At 40.8% G+C, this 21,484-nt stretch overlaps 1 protein-coding gene across 2 annotated transcripts in view; it reads left to right on the top strand.

The window, feature by feature from the left end:
- NFKB1 (nuclear factor kappa B subunit 1) overlaps positions 1-21,484 on the top strand; it is a 63,573-nt gene that overhangs the window by 39,487 nt on the left and 2,602 nt on the right. For both annotated transcript variants that reach the window (XM_086746195.1, XM_086746194.1), the window contains exons 10-22: positions 1,538-1,629; positions 2,180-2,318; positions 4,771-4,893; positions 6,175-6,264; positions 7,160-7,345; positions 10,064-10,205; positions 14,194-14,308; positions 16,427-16,628; positions 17,800-17,969; positions 18,838-18,940; positions 19,842-19,954; positions 20,840-20,906; positions 21,241-21,413. In XM_086746195.1, the coding sequence (XP_086602321.1) occupies positions 1,538-1,629; positions 2,180-2,318; positions 4,771-4,893; positions 6,175-6,264; positions 7,160-7,345; positions 10,064-10,205; positions 14,194-14,308; positions 16,427-16,628; positions 17,800-17,969; positions 18,838-18,940; positions 19,842-19,954; positions 20,840-20,906; positions 21,241-21,413 (1,715 nt within the window). The remainder of the gene's footprint in view (positions 1-1,537; positions 1,630-2,179; positions 2,319-4,770; positions 4,894-6,174; positions 6,265-7,159; positions 7,346-10,063; positions 10,206-14,193; positions 14,309-16,426; positions 16,629-17,799; positions 17,970-18,837; positions 18,941-19,841; positions 19,955-20,839; positions 20,907-21,240; positions 21,414-21,484) is intronic.

Below are 21,484 nucleotides of genomic sequence, written 5' to 3'. Positions count from 1 at the left end.
AAGTATGAGCATTCTCTATTAAACACAAATGGCAGCTGAATGTGTTCCACACTGCTGCTAGTAACTTAATTTTTATGTGTGCTAATGCTGGAGGTTACTAGGTGTAAATGGATACTTCTCACAAACTCATTTTGGTAATCTCTGCTCTTGGCTATGAATGTGTTAGGACTGGGCAGTGTGATCTGGATGCTTTGTTTTTCAATAGGAAGATGTGGTTGGTTGTAGTATTTGGGCTGAACTAAAAAGAAAAAAAAATATGAGTGAGGGAAATCCTTTGCATTTTTCAGCCATAGGTAATACCTGGGACTCCCTGCTGTAGATTGCATGGTAGAGCAGGTGCCCTGTTCTCACCTGTTTGGAATCAGTCCCTGCACACCTTGTGAAAATCACACTGTTTTCTGTTAATACATGCTGTCCTTTTCCACCTCGCTTTCTGGCAAATGTTATTCTAGCACTTAAGAGAGAGGGCTTTGGGAGCTTTTTAGGGGTTTTGAAAGAACTGTTTTCCTGCAGTAGTGCATGTACCCTCTTCTATCATGAGGCCTGAGATGAAACATAACTCTTGTGCACAAAATAAATAAATAAATGTCTGACTCAGTGGAAGCCCTGAGGTGGGGTTTCCCCTCAGCCCGTTCGGGGTTTCCCCTGACCTCATTGCTCTCAGAAACCTCCTGCCTGAAGGAACTTGAGCATGCAGGTCAGCAAGACTGGAAGTGGTGGCTCACAGTCTTGAGACTAGCAGGTGGTGGATCAGAGGAAGCAGGCTGTCTCCTCCAAAAGCCTGTCCTACATCAGTCACCTTAAGAGAGAATAAGCTTTTTCTAGTTTTTTCTCACCAGGAGTGCTGGGGAAGGAATATGCTAGTGTGATATTTCCCAGCTTCTGCTAAAAACATAAATAAATAAATACAAAGAGAATGAAAGAATATTTGTTTAGAGGAGCAGAGCCAAATCTCATGTTTCTGGCCTGTGCTGTGTTTGGAGGGGTGATAGATCACTGCTGACGTGCCGCCTGCTCACACCCTTACCGTCTCTCTGAGCCGCAGCTCCAAAGTGGCACTCTGCCAGCAGCAAGCGGAACTTGAACTGCAGCCCTTCAGGTTTTGCTACAGTTTTTTTGAACTGAAACTGCTGGAGGAGAGAGGGTGGTTTCTACGTTTCACGCTTCAAGTTCTCCCCTCCCTACATGTTTGTTTCAAATAAAGCTCCTCTGGAATGTTTTATAGCCCCAGAATAGGAAGAGGTAGTGAACTTAGTTCTCCTTTTACTGCTCTGTAAATAGAGAGCAACTTCAGTGAAGTCGTTAGAATTAGGCTGATATAAAATTAATGTTAAAAATGGGTTGCTTATGATGTTTTCATAAAATGGGTAAAGATAATTTATGTATTATTCATGTAAGTCTACTATCCAGCCAAAATGTAACTGTGTAGATTTTTATCTGAACTAAACTTAGCCAAAGGTTAAACAAATGCACAAACATCCCAAAGGTTAAGCAATTGCACAGACATTCCAAAAAGTGTTTGTTTCACTCTTCGCAGATGATATTCAAATACGTTTCTATGAAGAGGATGAGAATGGAGGTATGTGGGAAGGCTTTGGAGACTTTTCTCCTACAGATGTACATAGACAGGTAAGTACCATCACTTGTCGTCTGTTAATGATTGTCACAACTCCCCATAAACTAGCATTATATTATAATTAGTAAATTAGGTGAAAGTATCTGTATCCCACACTAACCTCTTCTTGTGTTGATTACTTCCTAATAATAATACAATCTTAACTGTTCTTTAAAGATGTACATTAGGTAACTAGACAGGTTAGGAATACAGTGTGAGGAAACTGGTAGATAGACCCATTGCTTTAGCGTGCACCAGTGTAAATTGGGATAGGATATATAAAAAGCTGTCAGAGCTCCTGTGAACACTCTGAGAAAGCCACAGAGTAGATGCTAACTGGTGAGGAGACAAACCATGCAGTACTAACACATGTGATGTGGTGATACCTTGCATGGCAGTTCTGTCTTTCCCAAAAAGTTTCAGCACTTGAACTCAAAAGTGCAATTGAAAATTTTTGCCTCCCAAAGCTGTGAACCAGCTCCTACAAAATAATACAAATGTAAAAGCAAAGTTGTCAAAACCCATGCTCCATGGTAGATGTGCTTATCATTGGTTCCTTCACAGTTTGCTATTGTGTTCAAAACACCGAAGTATCGAGATGTCAATATCACAAAACCAGCATCTGTATTTGTACAACTGCGGCGGAAATCTGATCTAGAAACCAGCGAACCAAAGCCTTTTCTCTACTACCCGGAAATCAAAGGTAATTCATTAAACCTCTTTTATATATTGGAACAGAATGTTTTTAATAAGATAGGACTTGTTGGATGAGGGATTTTTTTGGTAGTTATTTTTAGAAAATGGGATATTTGTCTCCTTGTTTTGTGCAGAGCTAATATGAAAAGTGGTAGCTCTGTAATGGGTTTGTAGGTTTTTTGTTGGACTGGTAGGCAGTAAATTCCTAAGTATTTTTCTAGTGAGGCTTACTCACTGCAGGTTTCCTATATGCACTCGTGCCTCTCCATACAGTAGATGGCACTATCTTCCTCTCAGTTTCTGCAAAATAATGTCTGAGGATGTTTTACTGTCAGTACGTTCAGATGAAACCTTAAACCAAAGACTGGCTGGTATCTGGTGGGAAAAGTATGTATTTTGCAGTTCTCTCCTTTTACCATGATGCCTCACAATTTCGCTGATGTTTTTGAATTTTCCAGTTGCCTATACTAGTTAAGTAAGCCCAAGACACTTTTTGTGAGAGTGGGGAAAGTGTTTCCATCTCTTGTGTTAAAATGTTAGTCGCTTAGCAGAAGTAGAATAGTTGGCGTCAGACCTGTTTCCTAAGTTGTTAGTGAAAAGAAGTTTAACTGGCAGATCTGTGCCCTTTTAAGTCTACATTTGAAATGTTTGACGTGAATGGCAGCAGCAATCATGATTTTAAATATCAATAATTTTAATGATATGGAAATGCCTTGAGGCTGAAGTCAGAATTGATGTTCATCGTACTAGTGACAATAATGTTTCTGCTTAACGGTTTACGTGCTTGCGGGTTACAGTAGTAAGTCCTAATCTTGCACAGTTTCAGTACTTAACTTAAAGATGCGTTGAAATCACCCTGTCAAACTCTCTAAAATACGTGTGCATTGGTGGTAAAGAACGGAGGACAGCTGAGGAGAGAGGGGTGGTGGTTGATGTCCAAGTGAATCTACTTTACACCTGTTGTAATAAAATAGCAGGAAGCACGCATTCACAAAAACTTACAGAGCTGCTAGAGGATTTTGTATCAGTAATGGTTTCAGGAATCTCTTGCACGAGTTTTATGGAAAGTGAAGTGTACAACTGCAGAGCAAAGTTGCCAGATTCGAAGCAAATCTTTTATCTGCCTCTTAGTGGAGGAAAATTAATTCAACATAGCTATGCATGTTTTTGGATCCCCTACACAACCTAAACATTAAATTACCATTTAGGGACTGTTTTTCTTCCCTTGTTGCAAGTGTTCACACAAACTTAGACACGTGTATGTGGATATTTTGTTTGTTTCTCTGACTAGATTGTTCTCTAGAGTTTTCTCTCCTCATCAGTGTGAGTATGCCTGGTGCATGCATGCCTACATACTTGCAGATCATGTGTGTCTGGAAATAATGCACTTGTACTTTTCAGTATGCTGTTTGATGTATTCAGCTATCTCATTTGATGCACTGATTTATGTGCCTGTGCATGAAATTTCTTTTTGTCATATGGCTGTTGAAAACTACTAGATTGTTTAATGAAGGAAGGATATTTTGTTCTTTCCTCAACAGTTCTACTGGATTTTAACCCCTGTAATGTTTGAATTCCTATTTTTGTAGCTCTTGCCATGACATTTTTGCTTTTCCCAGTCACTGGAATACTTCTTTTATATCTTTGTGTTTTGCGTTCCAGGGGGGCTAAGTATTATTTTGTACTTACACGATAAAATATTGAGGCTTTTTTCTCTACTGCTGCTCAGCATGGTTTGACAGTATTATGTCCTGTCTGAAAATAAACTGAAAACATCTTTATTCTGGAGGCTTTTCTGGTAATTTAAGTAAATAATTTCAAGCAAACATTATTTTCACCATTTCTTGCCATCCTTACACTTAAACAAGAGTTCAAAGGGAGCTGCAGATGCTCTGCATTGTTGGAAATGAAAGTACCTTGTGATTTGCTGACCCTTTGATAAGGGTCTATTTCTGAAGTAGATTTGCAAAGTAGAAAGCCCTGTGCTTATATTCCCCAAAGGCAAATTTTCTTGAACAAGTTTGTGGTTCAGAGCACTTGTGTTGGTTTATGACTCTGCTTAGATATAGAATAATTTTGGGACCACTGATTTCTAGGGCTCTAAGTGCATGAGAAACTTTTGTAGGAAACTGAGCCCCTTAAGATGTCTCTGCACATTTCCCTCCCAGTCTGAACACAAGGCACCTGGCATAACAGAAGAGACCACACGGGCCTGAGTGATGCTGTCGGTGTGGCTGAGGACTTTGCACTAGCTTGTTTCTCACAGGAGTTCTCACTACTCCATTACATACAAAGTTGTTCTGTTATTTGGAACTAGAAGAGAGTTGACTCTTCTACAGCACTCTGCATTTTCCTTTATAAACTATAAACTTTACTAATGCTTTCTGTCTGCACATCCTGTTCCGTGCGTGGCCACCAGTAAGAGTGACTCCTTATCCCATCTATTCCTTCTAACCCAGATAAAGAAGAAGTGCAAAGGAAACGACAGAAACTCATGCCAAATTTCTCTGATGGCTATGGTGGAAGCAGTGGCGCAGGAGGCGGTGGCATGTACGGAGGGGGTGGTGGCGGTGCTGGCTCTGGTAAGGCAGCAGTTTTGGGTGAAGAGGGGAAGGGGTTCTACTCTGAGAGCAGGACAGATGTTTATGCTGATTTTTAAAATGTGATGAGGATTTTGTCTCCGCCTACGTAGATAAAACCCAAGTCTCTTGTCTTTGTATCAGTGTTATTCAGTCAAGCGTCTCATGGGGGTGGTGGAACACTGGAACAGGTTACCAAGAGAGGTAGTTGGTGCCCCATCCCTGGAAACATTCAAGGCCAGGTTGCACGGGGCTCTGAGCAACCTGATCTGGTTGGAAATGTCCCTGTTCCTTGCAGGGAAGTTGGACTAGATGGCCTTTAAAGGTCCCTTCCAACACTAACTGTTCTATGATTCTATCTCCTTGTTTTCTAAGTATTTCTTCAGCTCTTTTGCTTTCCTACTTGGATATAAGACTCGTGGTGACTTTTTTTTTTTTTTCCCTCTTCCTTGAAGCTTTAAGTCACAGATAACACCTTTCTAGTTGAGGGAGTCTGAGTCAGGAATCCATCATACCTTAGCTTTGTTGCTTCCTAGGGCCTCAAAGACAATCAAATTCATGAGACAGCTCAGCTAAGTACCATCTTAAACCAGCTTAAAACTAAATAGGTTCTTACTTATCTCTGGGACTAGGAGTGGGATTTGGCAAGTTAACCCTGTTAGTGCAAAGGACTATTAAAAAATTTGAGATACTATTTAGTAAATTTCCTACTGTGTTCTGTCTTTTGAAGCCAGAGCATATCTGACGTGCAGGATCATGAGAGTATTGCTTTGATTCTTGCAGCAGAGCATTAAAAACCTGTAGATCAGCAAATGTAATCTGAACCACAATACCTTTGCAACCCTTTTTTTTTTTTTTTTTTAGAACAGGGGAGACAGCAGCAGTTTTCAAATTGCTACATACATTGCTAGCAGCACATCTATAACTTAACACTGGAATACAAATCTGTTGTTATCACAAAGATTTGAAAGCATAGAGGTAGCTTGTGAACTCTCAGTTGAGTAGTAGATGAAACATACTAGTGATAATACATTTGTGTGGCCTTACGGATGTTGGGAAAGAGTGTGTCACTAGCCAGCCATCTAGAATTTCTTTTGGTTTTTTGAAGGGATGAGGGAGAATTCACCTCCAGTCTAGAAAACTTATTTTAGTTGGCTGGGATAAAGTAGAATGTAGGTAGAAAACAAAATTTCCATTCTTTAGGTTCAGTGTTCTTCCAGATGGTGTTTTCATTGCTTTAGGGTGTAATTCTATTAATTCTTAATCTTTTTTTCCTTTCTTTAGGGTTCAGTTATCCTTCATATGGATACTCTGCTTTTGGAGGGATGCATTTTCACCCTGGCACAACAAAGTCCAATGCTGGAATGAAACATGGTAACCATAAGAATGCTGTTCTTGCAACAGTTGAATTGAGTTTGACCATCTTTATTTGCTTCTACAGTATGAGCTGAAGTGTCATGCAGATCTAGCTAAGCCTGCTGGGGAGGACTATTTTTTTCCCCCTAGAATCTGTCTCTTTTCTGGAACCTCCAGCAGCAGAGAAGTTTATGTAGATTATACCGCCCTGCTTCTCTTTAATTCTCTCCAAGTCTACCTTAAAAGCTATGTGCATGTTCCTTTTTACTGCTAACTCCTGAGAAGCAGTCACCACAACCCTTCCATGTGCTTCTACATTCAGTGTATGTTTCGAGCAACAGCCCTTTCACTTGCTTGAACATGCTGATTACAATAGACCCAAGGACTAGACCAGAGAAAAGGTATCTTCCTTTGTTGCCAGAGTCTGGTACTACACAGTAGCCCAGAGAAATAACATACAAGTCAATGGAAAAGATTACCTTAATAATAAGGGCATTCTTGGCTTCCTAAAATAAGGAAGTAGCTTCAGATCTACATGTTGAATACCCTGGACTTATTTCCAAAGCTTCAGGGATTAATTTGCTGTCACAAAAACAAAAGTAAATCTGAATAATTCTCCCAGATTTCCTGGGAGTACTTCAGACTTGCATTCCGTTGTTATGTATAGAAGTTTACCTTTAAAGCAGAGGCTGTCAAAAACGTAATATCACGTCAGAGTAAGTTGTGTTGCTGTTTCTGTCCCCATGTGTTGACATCTGAGTGTTATGATTCATGAGTGTTTAATGAGAACACCTATGTCAAAGTAAATTTTTGTATTGAGATGTTTAGCGTTTGGTTATGGCTAGTTGAGCTTTATCACTTGCATAAAAAAGCAACAGTATTGGACACTAATTATACTGGTTTTTGTTTGAAGGACTGTCAGATAGCACAGCTGAACAGGATGGGATGAACTCTGATAAACAAAGTGACAAATGGGACATGAAACATGATGTGAAAGTGGCAGCTATGGAGACGAATGAGTGCAGAACTTCTGATGAGGAGAAGGAGGATGCTTCGTCCTGTAAAACTGAAGTAAATGAAGCAAATTGCAGGTGGCAGGGTGAGTGAACACGTAGATGTATTTATGGTAGATCAAACTGCAGTATGGGCAAAGCTGGTGTTAAAGGCCTGGGAAGTCTGTAAACGTCTGCTTGCTGTTTTCAAGCTATGAAGCCTCCTGGAGAAAATGGGAGGAATTCCATTCCCCCATGTCTAAGGTCCCTACTCATACATAGTTCTGTAGGTAATCTTCCACCTGTGTACTGCCACTGGGCAACTGAACTTCTGCTTGTCATGCAAGGAGAAGAGATGGCTTAGCCTGCTGGGCGCATTTAACACTGTTTTATAACAAACCTGTGTGAGGAACACTGAAAGCAGTGAAGGTATATGGAATACAATTCAGTAATTGACTTGGCTTTTGATATTTGATGGCTTGGCTTTAATGGATTAATAAATGGATGTGGGTGTGATTGCTGCAGTAGTTCTTCCCTGCAATTCTACTGTTAAATTGCATGCACAGTAGTGTTAAAGGTTTGAATTTAAAATGTAAATGTATCTGTTCCCATGTGACAAATACACAGGAAAACAAACTGTTGGGTAGCAAAGTCTTATACCTCAAACTGGTGAACAAAAGGGGAGGAAGGGAAGAGTAGTCAGTAGAAATGGTTTAGCAGTAGAGTTGTAAAATATATGAAGACTACAAATCACCCTTTCCCAGACAGTAAAATTCCTTTTGCTGGATTGTTTTTTTTTTTTTTAAGAGTTGATGGTCACTTTTTTTAAAGGATTTGAGTAATTATGTTTTTCATAAAATTAAAGAAACCAACAGATGGACTAGAGAGACGTGGTAGTAGCAGGAATTGAGCAGGAAGGAGTTTTGTTGTTGTTGGCTTTTTACCCAGTACAATGTGATCTAGACCACTTTTGTTGTTCCCTCCTTGGTCAGGGAGAGGGCATGTTGCCTTGTGTGTATCAGCCCTGTATGACACTTGCTATTAACAGCACTAGAAACTGTGGCTTGGGAAGCCAAAGCCGCATAGTAGATAGGTTGTAGTTGTAAAAACCTCCAAAGTGTAGCTCCTTGTGATCTGAGAAACAGATGGGGTACTCCTGAGAAAAGCTGAAGAACTTGCTGTTTGCAGTTCTGGTTGTAATAAATCCCATGACCAATTCAGAGAACAAAATCTTTTTCTAATATATGAAGAAGTAATAATATCCATTTAGCAGTTACCAAGGAGGGGCCTGAACTGTTGACCTAATTTCTGAGTAATGAACATTGTAGGCAGGAAGTTGACTGTTTATTTTCTTTATCTATTATAATGGCATGAAAAGAGGCCATTTCAAGCTCCAGATCATACAAAGAATAGATGCAAAAGAACAAGCTCCATGAAATGGCTGCTGCAGGGTAGAACATTTGAGTATTAGACTAAAAGATGCTATCTTCTAGTATTTGGAAGGATACGTTTTCTATGTGCTTGATATGGGAAACCAAACAGGTACAGCATCCGTTTTTTTGGACTTTGGAAATGTCTATAATGAGAAAAGACTGAATTGCTTATCAGCCTTTACCCTGGATATGTATCTTGAACATAACATCCATTTAATGCTGTTATTAAGTGTTAAGAGGTAAATAGCAAATCAAAATGTAATCAGCCTGGGCATATAATATAGGAACCACAGTGGTGTATTGGCTAGAACAATAAGCTTCATGGATAGCTGAGTAAGTCTTTGGCTTACAGAAAGGATGTAGTCGTGTTCATCAGGGATACAATTCTAACCCAGTCTAAAAGCTGGGTTTGTGTAGCTGGAAATGGTGGGTATTCTCTCCCTATGTGTGCTTTAAATGACAAAGTCTGTTTTAGTTGTTTGCTGTTAGTGATTTCTAACCTTACAAGGTTTTATAGAAACATGAAACTGTTCAAAGAACAGCCTGGTTTCGGATGATACTGCTTCCCAGAATGACAACTGTGGTTTGAAAGTTCATCTGTTTCATTTTCGTAAGCTTCTTGCTGATACAGAACCACAAAGGTATTGACAGAGCAGCTAGAGTGACTTTTTTTCCACAAATGAGTTTCTTTCCTCCCCTTTCTCCATTTTGCCTCCCCACCATGACAAATTCTGCTTTCTGAAATCTCAGTGGTTGTACGTTTTATAAATCTAAAATCAGGATACTACAAATACTAAGCATTGTAAACATGGGAATGTTTTAAACAGGTGAACAGACTCTATGCTGCTGCTGCAAAGCAGGAGAGACTGCACAGTTTGAGTTGGAGAGGGGCACAAAGCCCTGCATTTATTCTGTAGCTTTTCTGTGAGTTTCTATGCAATATTTGACAGGTTTATTAGGCTTCTTGCACCTCAGTTTCCTCAAGTCTAAACTACTGGGAACTGCATGGGAGGTTCTTTCAAGTGCTCTATGGACAAGATGATGCTTGTATATAAGCAAATCCAAATTCTTGCTCCTTTTATTTCCTTACACAGAAGTACACATCAATGCAATTAATTCAGTGCCATTCAAACTAAAGGTAGCTTCCAGAGTTTGACTGCTCTCAGGATTCACGCTGCCTGAAAGCTCAGCGTGCACCTAGATTTCTTCCAAGGAACTCATTCCTTCTATCCTTACTTCTCAGGAGTAATTAGCAACCTGTCTTGGTGAATCAGTAAATAATGCTTGGTGGTCTGCACTTCATATTTCTTTGGCAGCACAAATGCCTGTCAAAAGCAGGTGGTGTTGCAAGGAAGACAACCAAACTAATGAAGACAAAACTTTGCGTTGCAGATGGTCTGTTCCTGGAGAAGGCCATGCAGCTTGCCAAGCGTCACTGCAATGCCCTCTTTGATTATGCTGTAACTGGAGATGTGAAGATGCTGTTGGCTGTTCAGCGCCATCTCACTGTTGTCCAGGATGAGAATGGAGACAAGTAAGTTGGCCTGTACTTACTGGGTTGAAAGTCATGTTTTTTATGGCAGAATAGTGTAGTCACTATTCAACTGATGCAGTACCTGTCAGAAAGTAGTCTGGTGATTGAGGGTGTGATGAGCTTCTTGTGGGTTTGGTTGCCTTTTTTTACTTAAAATCTTGAATGACCATGAAGTGCTATGCTTGCATCACGATACGCAGTTGATGAGGATCCTCGTCTTTGTGCTGGGGGAAAGTGGTCTGCTTTTTATTCCATGCAAATCCTTAAGTCTTTGTAAGAGGCTTTAAGTTGCAGATGCACCGGAGGATGTAGAAATAATAGGTGGAGGGTTCATGCTGCTTTTCTCCCACTGACCAAGTTCTTCCCAGAGGACAGTGTTTTGCTCTTGCTTACATCTACACTGTACCGTTGTCTTCCAAGAGATTACATGGATGTTTGTGGCAGATTTTGCTAGTATTTGCCTATCAGTCCTTCAATAATGTGAGCTGCAGTAGAAATCCATTTTGTTCCTCCACAGCTATGCAGATTCTGTGGGATTCAGAGAGTGAAATACAGTGAGGAACTGATGATGAGTAGTTATTTAAAAGCAAACTCAGCGGAAGTGGCTCTGAACACATGCAAAGATAACCTCTTGCAAAAGCAAGTGGTTATTATCACATCCTCACTTTTTAGCTGGCAGGCTTTGGGCAGGCCCTGTGAAATCACTAATGTTTCCTTAAATTGCAGTATTTTGTACCGTAGAAGCCTTAAGGTCTCTAGCTAGATGGAAAATTACAAGTGACTGAGCCATGCTCGCTGTTGGATTACTCTGTGAGAGGCTACTGCTTTCACTCCACTCTCAGTGAAAATAGGCCTCAGATTACTGATAAACAGCGTACACTGCAGGCTGCAAAACCAGAGCTAGCTGCTTTACTTGCTTTGCTTTCCCATTGGAAACCACCTGATGTCTGCTTTGAGTAAAGAAGGAATATGAATGAGGCAGGAGCTAGCAACAAAATCTAGCATTTTGGATAATACAGCTTCTGTGTTTAAAAAAACAAAACCAAAAAAGGGTGGGGAGTGGGTGAGTAGAGGAGTGTGGGGCAAGTAGGACCTGCATTTAAATATCAGTAAGGTTCCCCTCAGAGCTGGACTTGGAGGGCATTTCAACAAAGTCGAAATACTCTTCAGAATGATGGTGAATAGTTGTTTTTCTTCCTGGATCAAGAAGTACCTGCAAGTATGCAAGGCTTAAGCTGGTGTCCCCTTTCTCCTGGACTGGATTTTAGTCTGTGAGCATGTAATACATCTAAATTACTCTGTAGCTTTTTAACAAAACGAAGTTTTGGTGGAGCGGCTTAAAAAAAAAAAGTCAAAACTCATAAATTAATTTCCCTAATTTTCATTTTAATAATTAAAATTATATGGAAAAAAAACATAACATTTTTGCTTAAGCCTTTGAAGAAGTGTTGCTGTCAATAATTTTGCTCATCTTTCATCAAAGTAGTATGTAGGGAATGAAAATACCTTTCATGGGACTCTATGTTGTGTTTTATGGCTTTGAGACAAAATACATTTGTGGTGAGTTGACCCTGGCTGGATGCAAGATGCCCACCGAAGCTGCTCTGTCACGCGCCCTCCTAAGCTGGACAGGGGAGAGAAAATATAATGAAAGGTTCATGGGTTGAGATAAGAACAGAGAGAGATCACTCACCAGTTACCATCACGGGAAAATAGACTTGACTTGGGGAAATTAGTTTAATTTTATTACCAGTCAAAATCAGTGTAGGATAATGAGAAGAAAAAACCAAATCTTAAAACACCTTTCCCCCATCCCTCACTTCTTCCCAGGCTCAACTTTACTCCTGATTTTTCTCTCCCTTCTCTCCTCAAGGGGTGCAGGGGGATGGGGAATGAGGGTGGCTTTCAGTTCATCACACCTTGTCTCTGCCACTCCTTCCTCCTTAGAGGGGGAGGACTCCTCACACTCTTCCTCTGCCCCAGCGTGGGGTCTTCAGTGGGCTGCAGGTGGATCTCTGCTCCTCTGTGGGCCTCCATGAGCTTCAGGGGGACAGCCTGCTTCACCATGGTCTTCACCACAGGCTGCAGGAGAGTCTGCTCCAGCACCTGGAGCACCTCCTCCCCCTCCTTCTTCACTGACCTCGGTGTTTGCAGATTCTTCCTCTTGCATATTCTCACTCCTCTTTCCGGCTGCAGTTGCTGGTGTGGCACAGCAACTTTTCCCCTTCTTAAGTACATTGCCACAGTGCCACTACCACTGTCACTGATGGGCTCGGCCTTGGCCAGCAGTGGGTCCATCCTAGAGCTGGCTGGCATTGGCTCTATCAAACGTGGTGGAAGCTTGTAGCAGCTTCTCACAGAAGCCACCCCTGGTAGCCTCCCTGCTACCAAAACCTTGCGGGCAAACCCAATACAGCATTAATCTGTGACAAGTATATATTTACAGTAGGCACTCATTAACACCAGCTGTTGCTGTGTTTATACCAGTACCGCCGCTCTCCAGAAGCCTGAAGGGATTACGACACTCTGCCTCCACAGTGGTGCTGAAATGCATTTTTTTGATGTAGGACTGTTTAAGAAATGGAATTGACTGTCCCTTCATGCTGTAGTCAGCGTGTCTTTGCAGCTTTACAGCAAGAATACTTGCTACAGGAAGGAGAACTAACGGCAGTAGAAGAGCAAATTTGGTTCTAAAGTGAGATTTGTAAATAAAATATCGGCATGATAGAGCATAAGAAGAAGCATCTACCGGAGAGCAGAACAGCAGCTCTTTTATGGTAGCAGTGGGACTGTTTGAACAGCACACGAGAGCTGAAGAAGGGAAAGTGCCATGGTGCTGCCTATGGCAGTGTCCAGAACCAATAAAACAGGCTCTTCAAGGATGAGTTTGGGTTAGAAATCATATTTTTTCCGCTTTGTAAAATATCTTCCTGTTTTGAGTGCTCTCAGTCTCCATTTCAAGATGACTATACACCCCAAATGGAAAGGAACTTCTTTGTATTTTTCTGACAAAAGTGTAGATCTGAGTATATTCAGGTATTTCTGGAGCAGCGTAACAAACACACCACATGTCCTCTGTTGATATTGTGTGTCAGCAGCAATCTGCTGAAAAGGAGTCTAGGAGTCGTCCAGTGTCTGTTCAGGGAGAGCTTGGCAAGTTACTTCAAAACAAAGGGCATGACTTTGAAATGAAGTGTCAAGGGAAGACGACAAATTGAGCTCTGTTGGAGAGGAGCAATGGGATTCCCAACCTGCTTTTTTCCTAGTGGTGTTTTGCAAGTGCAGCCGCTCTGGCTGGTGGTGAAGGACCTGGCCCTGGAGACGAGCATGGGAGAGGCTGTTGCATTAACCCAGTGGAAGCAGTCAAGTGTCTTGCTCTGCAGAGTCACTCATGTCCCAGGACAGGTTTCCCTTTGGCGTGACATCTGTGGCCACTGCTGCAAACCCTGTGGCTGTTAGTCACCAGGCCTGAGTCCTTAGTCATTTTTCTGTTTGAAAACGAAGAAAAGAAAAACCCACAGATCTGGGGGAACCCCCAAGGGAAAATCTGCTTTGGTAGCAGAGAGGCCTGTGGAAATTCTGAAGGAAAGTTTTAATAGTAAGAAGTGTTCGTGTGCTGCGTAATTCAAAACATGAAAAAACCAAACCGGCAAAGAATCTGGGGATTTCGACAAGTTCTGAAACTATTAATTTGTACTACAAAGTTTGTGTTTATTAGACTAGTTAGTTAAGTTATGCTCAGGACCAGCAAAATCCATCCTGAGTCTGCTTTTGTCATGGAAGAGTTAAACACACCTACCTTTTGACTGGCTTTTCTTTAGTGCTGGGATTAATTTTAGGTGCTGATATTTAGTGCTGAAATCATGGCCTGTAATAGTCAAGTGTTTCTATCAGTTAGAATTCAATCAGGTCTACAGCAAAGCCTTAACATTTTTATAATAAATTTGAAAATAATGTGAATTTGTTCATTGTTTTTTGTTTGTTTCAGTGTCCTTCATTTAGCAATTATCCACCTTCATACTGAGCTGGTGAGAAACCTCTTGGAAGTGATGCCTGATTTGAATTATAATGACATCATTAACATGAGAAACGACCTTTATCAGGTGCGCAGTTCTGGTGGTGTAAGTGGTGTTGGTTGTTCAGCCGCCAAAAAAGAAATTGCACGACTTACCGTCTGTCTTATTTTTCTTCTATTCGGATGAGCCCGGACCAGACTATAGTGCAAACAAGTTTAGAAACACAATGAGGTATTGTAAGGTGGTGGAGGAGCAAAAGTGTGTTTTCACTGGTATAGTTCGTAACTCCCCTTAGTGTTAACAGAAATGTCTCCATGGGTTAATCATAGAACAGGCCAAAAATACAAAATTCTTCAGTTCGTGTATTCATTATTTGGCTTCTCAGTTATTAAATCAGCATAATGGGTTACAGTGTGCCAACTCTCAGCTTTTTTGACCTTTCTGACATGGGATAACTTGGGATGATGAGTCAGTTGCTGCGTCATCAGTTTACAGGCGTGTGGAAGCTGTAACAAATGTTGCGCTTCCTGTAGCCCAGATGATACTTGTGCTCATCACATGAGCGCCAAGATTTCCCTTTTATTTCTAGATTCACATTATAGAAGAAAAAAAAAAAAAAGCCCATCTCCCTGTCTTTTACCTAGTAGGAAAAGAACTCTCAACTGCCAGGCACAAAATCTGTCTCCTCAGCTTCATCTAGGGCAGAGCCTGAGCTTTTTGTATTGTAACTCAGGCTTTAAAAAGAGCTGTGGAAACTTCCCTGGAGAAGAATCTCTTTTCAACTGTGCACACCATTCGGTTGTCCCAGAGGTGACCAGCTGGACATTACACAGCAGCACTGGCGTGTGTGTCATTTCTTTTGCTGTGAACAGTGAAGACAGGATTTTATTCTACACAGATAGTCTCAGAGGGTTTATTTTTATTTTTTTATTCTCTTTCGCATTTCACTTTTATGTTCATATAAAGCAAGCTTGAAATGTGGAAGCTGGTGAAAGCAAGCAGAAGATTCTGAATTGAATTCTGTGCCTTCTGTTTAGCAGAAACAGGAGGCAAAGCTGTACTCCACACAAGACATAAATCTCTAACTACCAGGACTTCTACAGCTGTTCCTACCTTCTACTAAAACCTTAAGCCAGCGATGGGAGGGAATGTAGGCTTGGGCTAGAGTTTTCCTTCTGTACAGGTGTTCTGAAAGCTGAATCATAGATGTACCTTATAGATTCAGTAGATTCAATTGCAGATATGGTGACAAATTTATTGACAAACAAGTTTATTGTACAGAGCTGGAATTAAGTCTTTTTTTTTTTTTTTTTTTTTTTTACAGTCCTCTGTTAGTATCAGGATAATGATATGGAGTTGGAATCTTGTGTAATTTTTAGATGTTAGTGTTGGAAATGTGATTTCCCAAACCGTACTGGAATGCTTACTGTTTAAATACATACATTTCTGAGCGTGTCCTACATGACACTGTTCACTGGCAAGACTGTCAAGAATGCAGTGCATAGTGAACCTTTGTACTTCAAATACTTGAAAGCTCTCGGCTTGAGAGCCTCTCAGTGCTGCAGGTGTCTTTGCACAAAAATGAAGAATGTACAAATGGAATCTGCGAGCTAGATACACGCTGTGTGAATGCACAGTTGTTCTGCACTTTGACAAATGCACAGAACGGCAAGATTTTCTTCTTTTCTGTGCAGTCATTTTGAGGGATAAGGAAATCCTAAAACCATGACTGCAAGCCTCCTATTCAGGATCAAAATTAGAGCATAGTTCAGTGCCAAAGGCAGATTTGAGCAGGCCCTGGAAAGTGCAGGTGCTCCCTCTGTGGCATGACCTTGGCTACAGGGCAGCTGGAAGCAGGGTTACAGTGTCTGGGGGGCACAAGGTTTATCTCATTTCCTGAGTCCCCTGCGCCACAATGCTCAAATACCCAGGCCAGTGCCCTGGCTTATAGAGTAGGCAACATCTTTGTGCCTCCTGAAGTCCAGCTGCTGACACTGGCAAGGCAGCTTCTATTTCCAGTAAGTAGAAACTGTTTGTAGTGTGCAATAGAAAAAAAATGTACACATATGCAAGCTTTTAATTTCTGTTAGCTTCGAAGTAGAGTAACAACTTCTTATACTAGGAGCTTTTATGGGTTTAAGAGATTTCTGTAGAAGCGATGTAGCTGTTGCTTATCTTCTCATGGCTTGCTTCTGTCACTTCTAGACCCCCTTGCACCTGGCAGTAATCACAAAGCAGGCGGAGGTGGTAGAAGACTTGCTGAAGGCTGGAGCAGATGTCAGCCTACTAGATCGCCATGGTAATTCTGTCTTACATTTAGCTGCTACTGAAGGAGACAACAAGATTTTGAGTCTACTCCTCAAACATAAGAAGATATCTCAGATGGTCGACCTTTCTAATGGTGAAGGTATGGAAAGATAATGGCTGCATTTGACACTTATCTAGTGAACAACCACGCCTCAGTTCCTGCCAACACAGTGTTTCTACATAAGTAGATACAGACCTTGGAAATTGCGTCTTTCCCCATTTTGCATCTGCTGTCCTTAGCTTTTATACGCATGCAGTCACAGATGAGATGTGTAGATTTTCTGGTTATACAGAACGTGAGGATTGGTAATAGCCATGTGACACAGTACAGATTTGAATTTTTTTACTATATATTCTCTTTAATATCAGAAAACTTCAAGCAATGTGTTCCTCCTGAGACACATTATGCAACTACTGTTTTTTTTAAAAAGTCCCCCCAGAAGAAAATGTTTCCTCCTCCTCTCTAGTGAACAAAATCCCCTCAAAAATAATTTCTGGACCAGTGTTGAGTTTCATATCTGGTACTTTGTGACCACGCAGAATTAGAGTCTATAAAATAACCACAAAGACACAATTCCATGTTTCAGTGGCACAGGTCATTTGAATTTAGTACTGCTCTAGTAGATTGTAAAATGTCTGACCTAAGAAAGTCATTATGGGATTCAAAAAAACTTTTAAGTTCCTCAGAGAGAGGGGTTTTTTTTCTTTGGTTGGTTTGGGTTTGGTTTTTGTTTGTTTTTTTAAATACAAGGCTTTATTATTCTCTTTTTGAGCTCTGGTGTAGGTAATCTTGAAGTGATAGAGCTGTGTGATCTTACAGGAGGATGATACTAAAATACAGCAATTGTACCCCAGACTGTTTCTAGAAGAGATGTTCAGTAACAGATGGGGCCAGTGCAGGGTACCTACTTGTTTAGTAGCAAGATGTGGATTTTCTTTTTAAGGCTACTCTCTTCTGAGGCAAAGAGATGCTCTAGGTGAGCTCTTTAGTTCCTGCTTTCTGTTCCACCTTGTAATCTGCTGATTTTTTTTTTTTTCATGCATGGCTTTGACTCGCCATCAATAACACAACCAGTTACAATTTATGCACAAATAACATTTTTATTAATGCCATCTTTTACTGTATAAGCAGGCAAAATAAGTCATTTCTGCTCAGATAACTACAGTAGCTCTGACTCACTTTACAATTCTCACTTCAAAACTTATCACTCTGACATTCCTGTATTTTTCAAATATTAATGCACATCGTGGATGGGTTTTGTTTTGTGTAGGTCTCAGTGCAATCCACATGGTGGTGATGGCAAATAGCATGTCCTGCCTCAAACAGCTGATTGCTGCTGGAGTTAATGTCAATGCTCAGGAACAAAAATCTGGACGAACTGCACTGCATTTAGCTGTTGAACAAGAGAACATCCCTTTGGCAGGCTGCCTTTTGCTTGAGGTAAGAGCAGAATTTCTTTCTCCCAGGTCTTTTCACTTACGTATTTAAAAACTCCTAAAAATCCTTAAGTGCTTCAGGGTAACAGAAGGAAGGGTTTTTTTCCTGCTTATTGACTTCATTACTTAAATTGGTATAATGGTAAAATTATTGCTGATGTTACTCATTATTGCTTGTTCAGCACTGCTGGTGAACCTTTTGCCCAAGTTGAGGAATTTACGGTTTGTGACCCTGACCTCACTGCATTTGCCATGTTTAATTTGCACCAAGTAATCCCAGCAGCCAGTGAAACTACTCATGAGCAAGTTAATCACTTTATCTGTGTGAAGTGGAATGCGTATACAGATGTGCATAGAGAGATAGTTGGTGTATATCTATAAATATTTGTCTTATCTCATCTCTTTAACGCCTTGATCCTAGTGTGCTTAATTCTACACACCCCCAGCTGCCTCTGGTAGCTTTCCGTGGTATCCATGTACGAATATGCCACCAGCCTGTCTTCTCTCCTGAAGAGCAGCAGGAAGGCAGACTTCTGCGCACACCAGTGCAGACTCCAAACGCTGCGGGTAATCAGATGGCAGAATTATTACGCAGGATGCAAAGTGACTTTTATCTACCTGACCTATTTGGGTTTATACACTGTGCCTCCTGCTGTAACGCTGGAGCACGCAACCACCAGCTGCTGCTGCAGGCAGACAGTTGTAGTTATTTTCTAATTCCTTATTTTCAGATAACGATTTGAGGTTTTATGCAAACAAGCGTGGAATGGTGCTTATTTGCACAGTAGCAATGTTTATGCAGCCATGAATCTCTGCAGCTGTATCGTATAGATGAGTAACACTTTTCTTTTTGCCGTTCAAAAAAACCCTAGGGTGATGCAGATGTGGACAGCACTACATATGATGGGACAACTCCTCTTCACATAGCAGCTGCAAGGGGCTCTACAAAACTGGCAGCAGTTCTCAAAGCAGCAGGTATGAAAATAAATATTTATGGGAGAGTTTTATTTCACAGTGACAGTTGGGGTTAGAAGGCTGTAAGTAGAAAACAATGTGCCAGTGACCTTGTTTAATGAGCAGAAGAAATCAGATGTTAAAAGCATGACGGTTTGTTTTTCCTCAGGGAAGGGCTGGTTTCAGGTGCTGCGCTACTCTTTAGCGCCATCTAATGGCTAAAAAAGCAAATTATGTTAGTCAAGAAAAAAAAAACTCTTCGATGTTTTGAGTACTTCTTTTGTAGTTTTTTATAGCTGAAGAAGCAGAGAAGAGACCTCATTACATAGTTGGAAGAAGTGTTGAACTGCTTTGAAACAAAAAAAAAAAACAGGTCACTGAAACATGAGCTTGTTAGTGTCTCCTGTTTCCTATCGCTGTGGAAGAGTTAGTTTTGAATATTTATTGGAATATTTTTTCAATTGTATTTAGACCTGATTTTTCTCCTTTGAAACAAAAATCCAAGCCTTCCATTGTTCTGGCTTTGTGCTTGGTCTTTTAATAATATCCACGATTTCTCTGAAACTATAAAAAGCAGCACCACACCATTCCTTCATCACATACATGCTATGCTCTGCGTGAGCCAAGAACGGGACTGGAAGTTAGTTGATATAAAATCATAGGTCTTTCTTTGAGCCCTAACACTCCTCATTTTTTCCCTCTTTATAAGGGAGAGCAGCATTATACAGAGATGTGATAGCATTTAACTTTAGTTGATAAAAAACCCCACCTTATTTGCTGACTTAATACAAAATGTAATTTAGCTTGAGTAGCTACACTAGCAGATTTGCATTCAGAACTTAGAATACATATTTTTAATATTGTTGAAAAGCAACTTGAAGCCTTTTCTTAGGATTATTTTTTTTGCACACTTGTTTTCCAGGTGCAGATCCTCACATTGAGAACTTTGAGCCATTGTTTGATCTAGATGATGTGAAAGATGATGAAGGGATTGTGCCTGGAACAACACCACTCGATATGGCAGCCAACTGTGAGGTATGTGGTCTGGTTTTTTTTTCTTTTTTTTTTTCTTTTTTTTTTTTTTAATAATAAATGATAGTTCCACACTCTCAGCCAACTACTTTCACTGCATCCACAATTATTTCAGTGGTGACAAGCTACTAAATTGCCATCAAAAATTAAACTAATCAGGCTCCGCCCCCCCCGACAAAATTGCCATGAAATAGCTCTGGAAGAAAGCTCCACTTTACCAACTATTTCTACTAAAGAGGAATTACCAGACATTTGAAATAGTTGCAGTACGGTCTTTAATATGGAAAAGTATTCAGCTGGTTGGGCAGCTTGTGTTTGAGGGCCCGTATTCAGAGACACTCTGTAGTGGGTTTCTTTGCTGCATGTTCTTGAGAATTGCAGACTTTGTGTGTAGGGAAAAGACACTCTTGTGTCCAACCCAAACAGTGATTAGGTGGCATAGTCCATGCTTTAGTAGCTTGACTATGTGCAGTTGGTTTGGGGTGAGCGTAAGGTACTACAAGCAGTCAGCATCTCTAATCACATGGAGCTGAGGAGTGGTGCTAGCCTTAGGAGGAAATCTAGCCAGGGCTTCATTTTAAATTACTAGGTGCAGACAGGCAGTAACTCCTCACTTCACCACTGCTACTGCCACTTACTTACTGCAAAGACTTCCTCTGTGTCTTGAAAACAGTTGCTAGATCACATAGCTAAAGAGCAAGGGAGATTAACTCCTCAAGATTTCTCCCTCAAGCTTTGCACAGATCTTCTACAGTGTCTTTAGCCATACTGATTGTGTTTACAGATCTGAGCCCATTTACAGATGGAATCAGGGCTTTGTACACTACTACTGTGACTTGTCAAAATAATGGGCACTAACCAGGTTTCTGGTTTAATGTATTCTCTTAGGTGTATGACATACTAACTGGCAAACCCTATGAGTCAGCAGTGGTTTCGGAGGACTTACTGACACAAGGTAACATCTATAAAGAAGACTTGACAATATCCCTCTAGTAACTGAGTACTGAAAGTGCACTTGCATAAAGCGTTGCCCTGCAATAGCTTGTAACTGAAATGGGGAGGGAGAAGAGGTACCCTACCACCCGCTCATTCACAGGATGAGCATGATTCTGTTAAGAGGGAGGTCACAGGGACACAGAGGTAAGTTTACAATATCAGAGCGATACGTTGGTAAACACTGGGATTGATGGACACTAAAATACTCTTGAATTTGGCTTTGTTTCTGCTTAGAAATGAACTGGTGCATGATTTGTATAAATAGTAAACTAACTTATTTCTCTGTTACCCAGGACGTTTGAGAGAGCTGAATGAAAGTTCCAAGGTGCAGCTTTACAGACTGTTGGAATTGCCTGATCCTAAGAAAAACTGGTCCACCCTAGCACAGAAACTGGGTCTTGGCATACTTAATAACGCCTTCAGGTTGAGCCCTTGCCCATCGAAAACTCTGCTAGATAACTATGAGGTAATGTGGCTGTAACAAGTTACAAGGACATATAGGGAACACTGTCCTGCACAGTGAGACAGTGCAGCGCT

The sequence above is a fragment of the Chlamydotis macqueenii genome, chromosome 4 (genome assembly GCF_036417535.1).
Source record: "Chlamydotis macqueenii isolate bChlMac1 chromosome 4, bChlMac1.mat, whole genome shotgun sequence".
Lineage (NCBI taxonomy): Eukaryota > Metazoa > Chordata > Aves > Otidiformes > Otididae > Chlamydotis > Chlamydotis macqueenii.
This window is presented reverse-complemented; position numbering and strand designations above follow the sequence as displayed.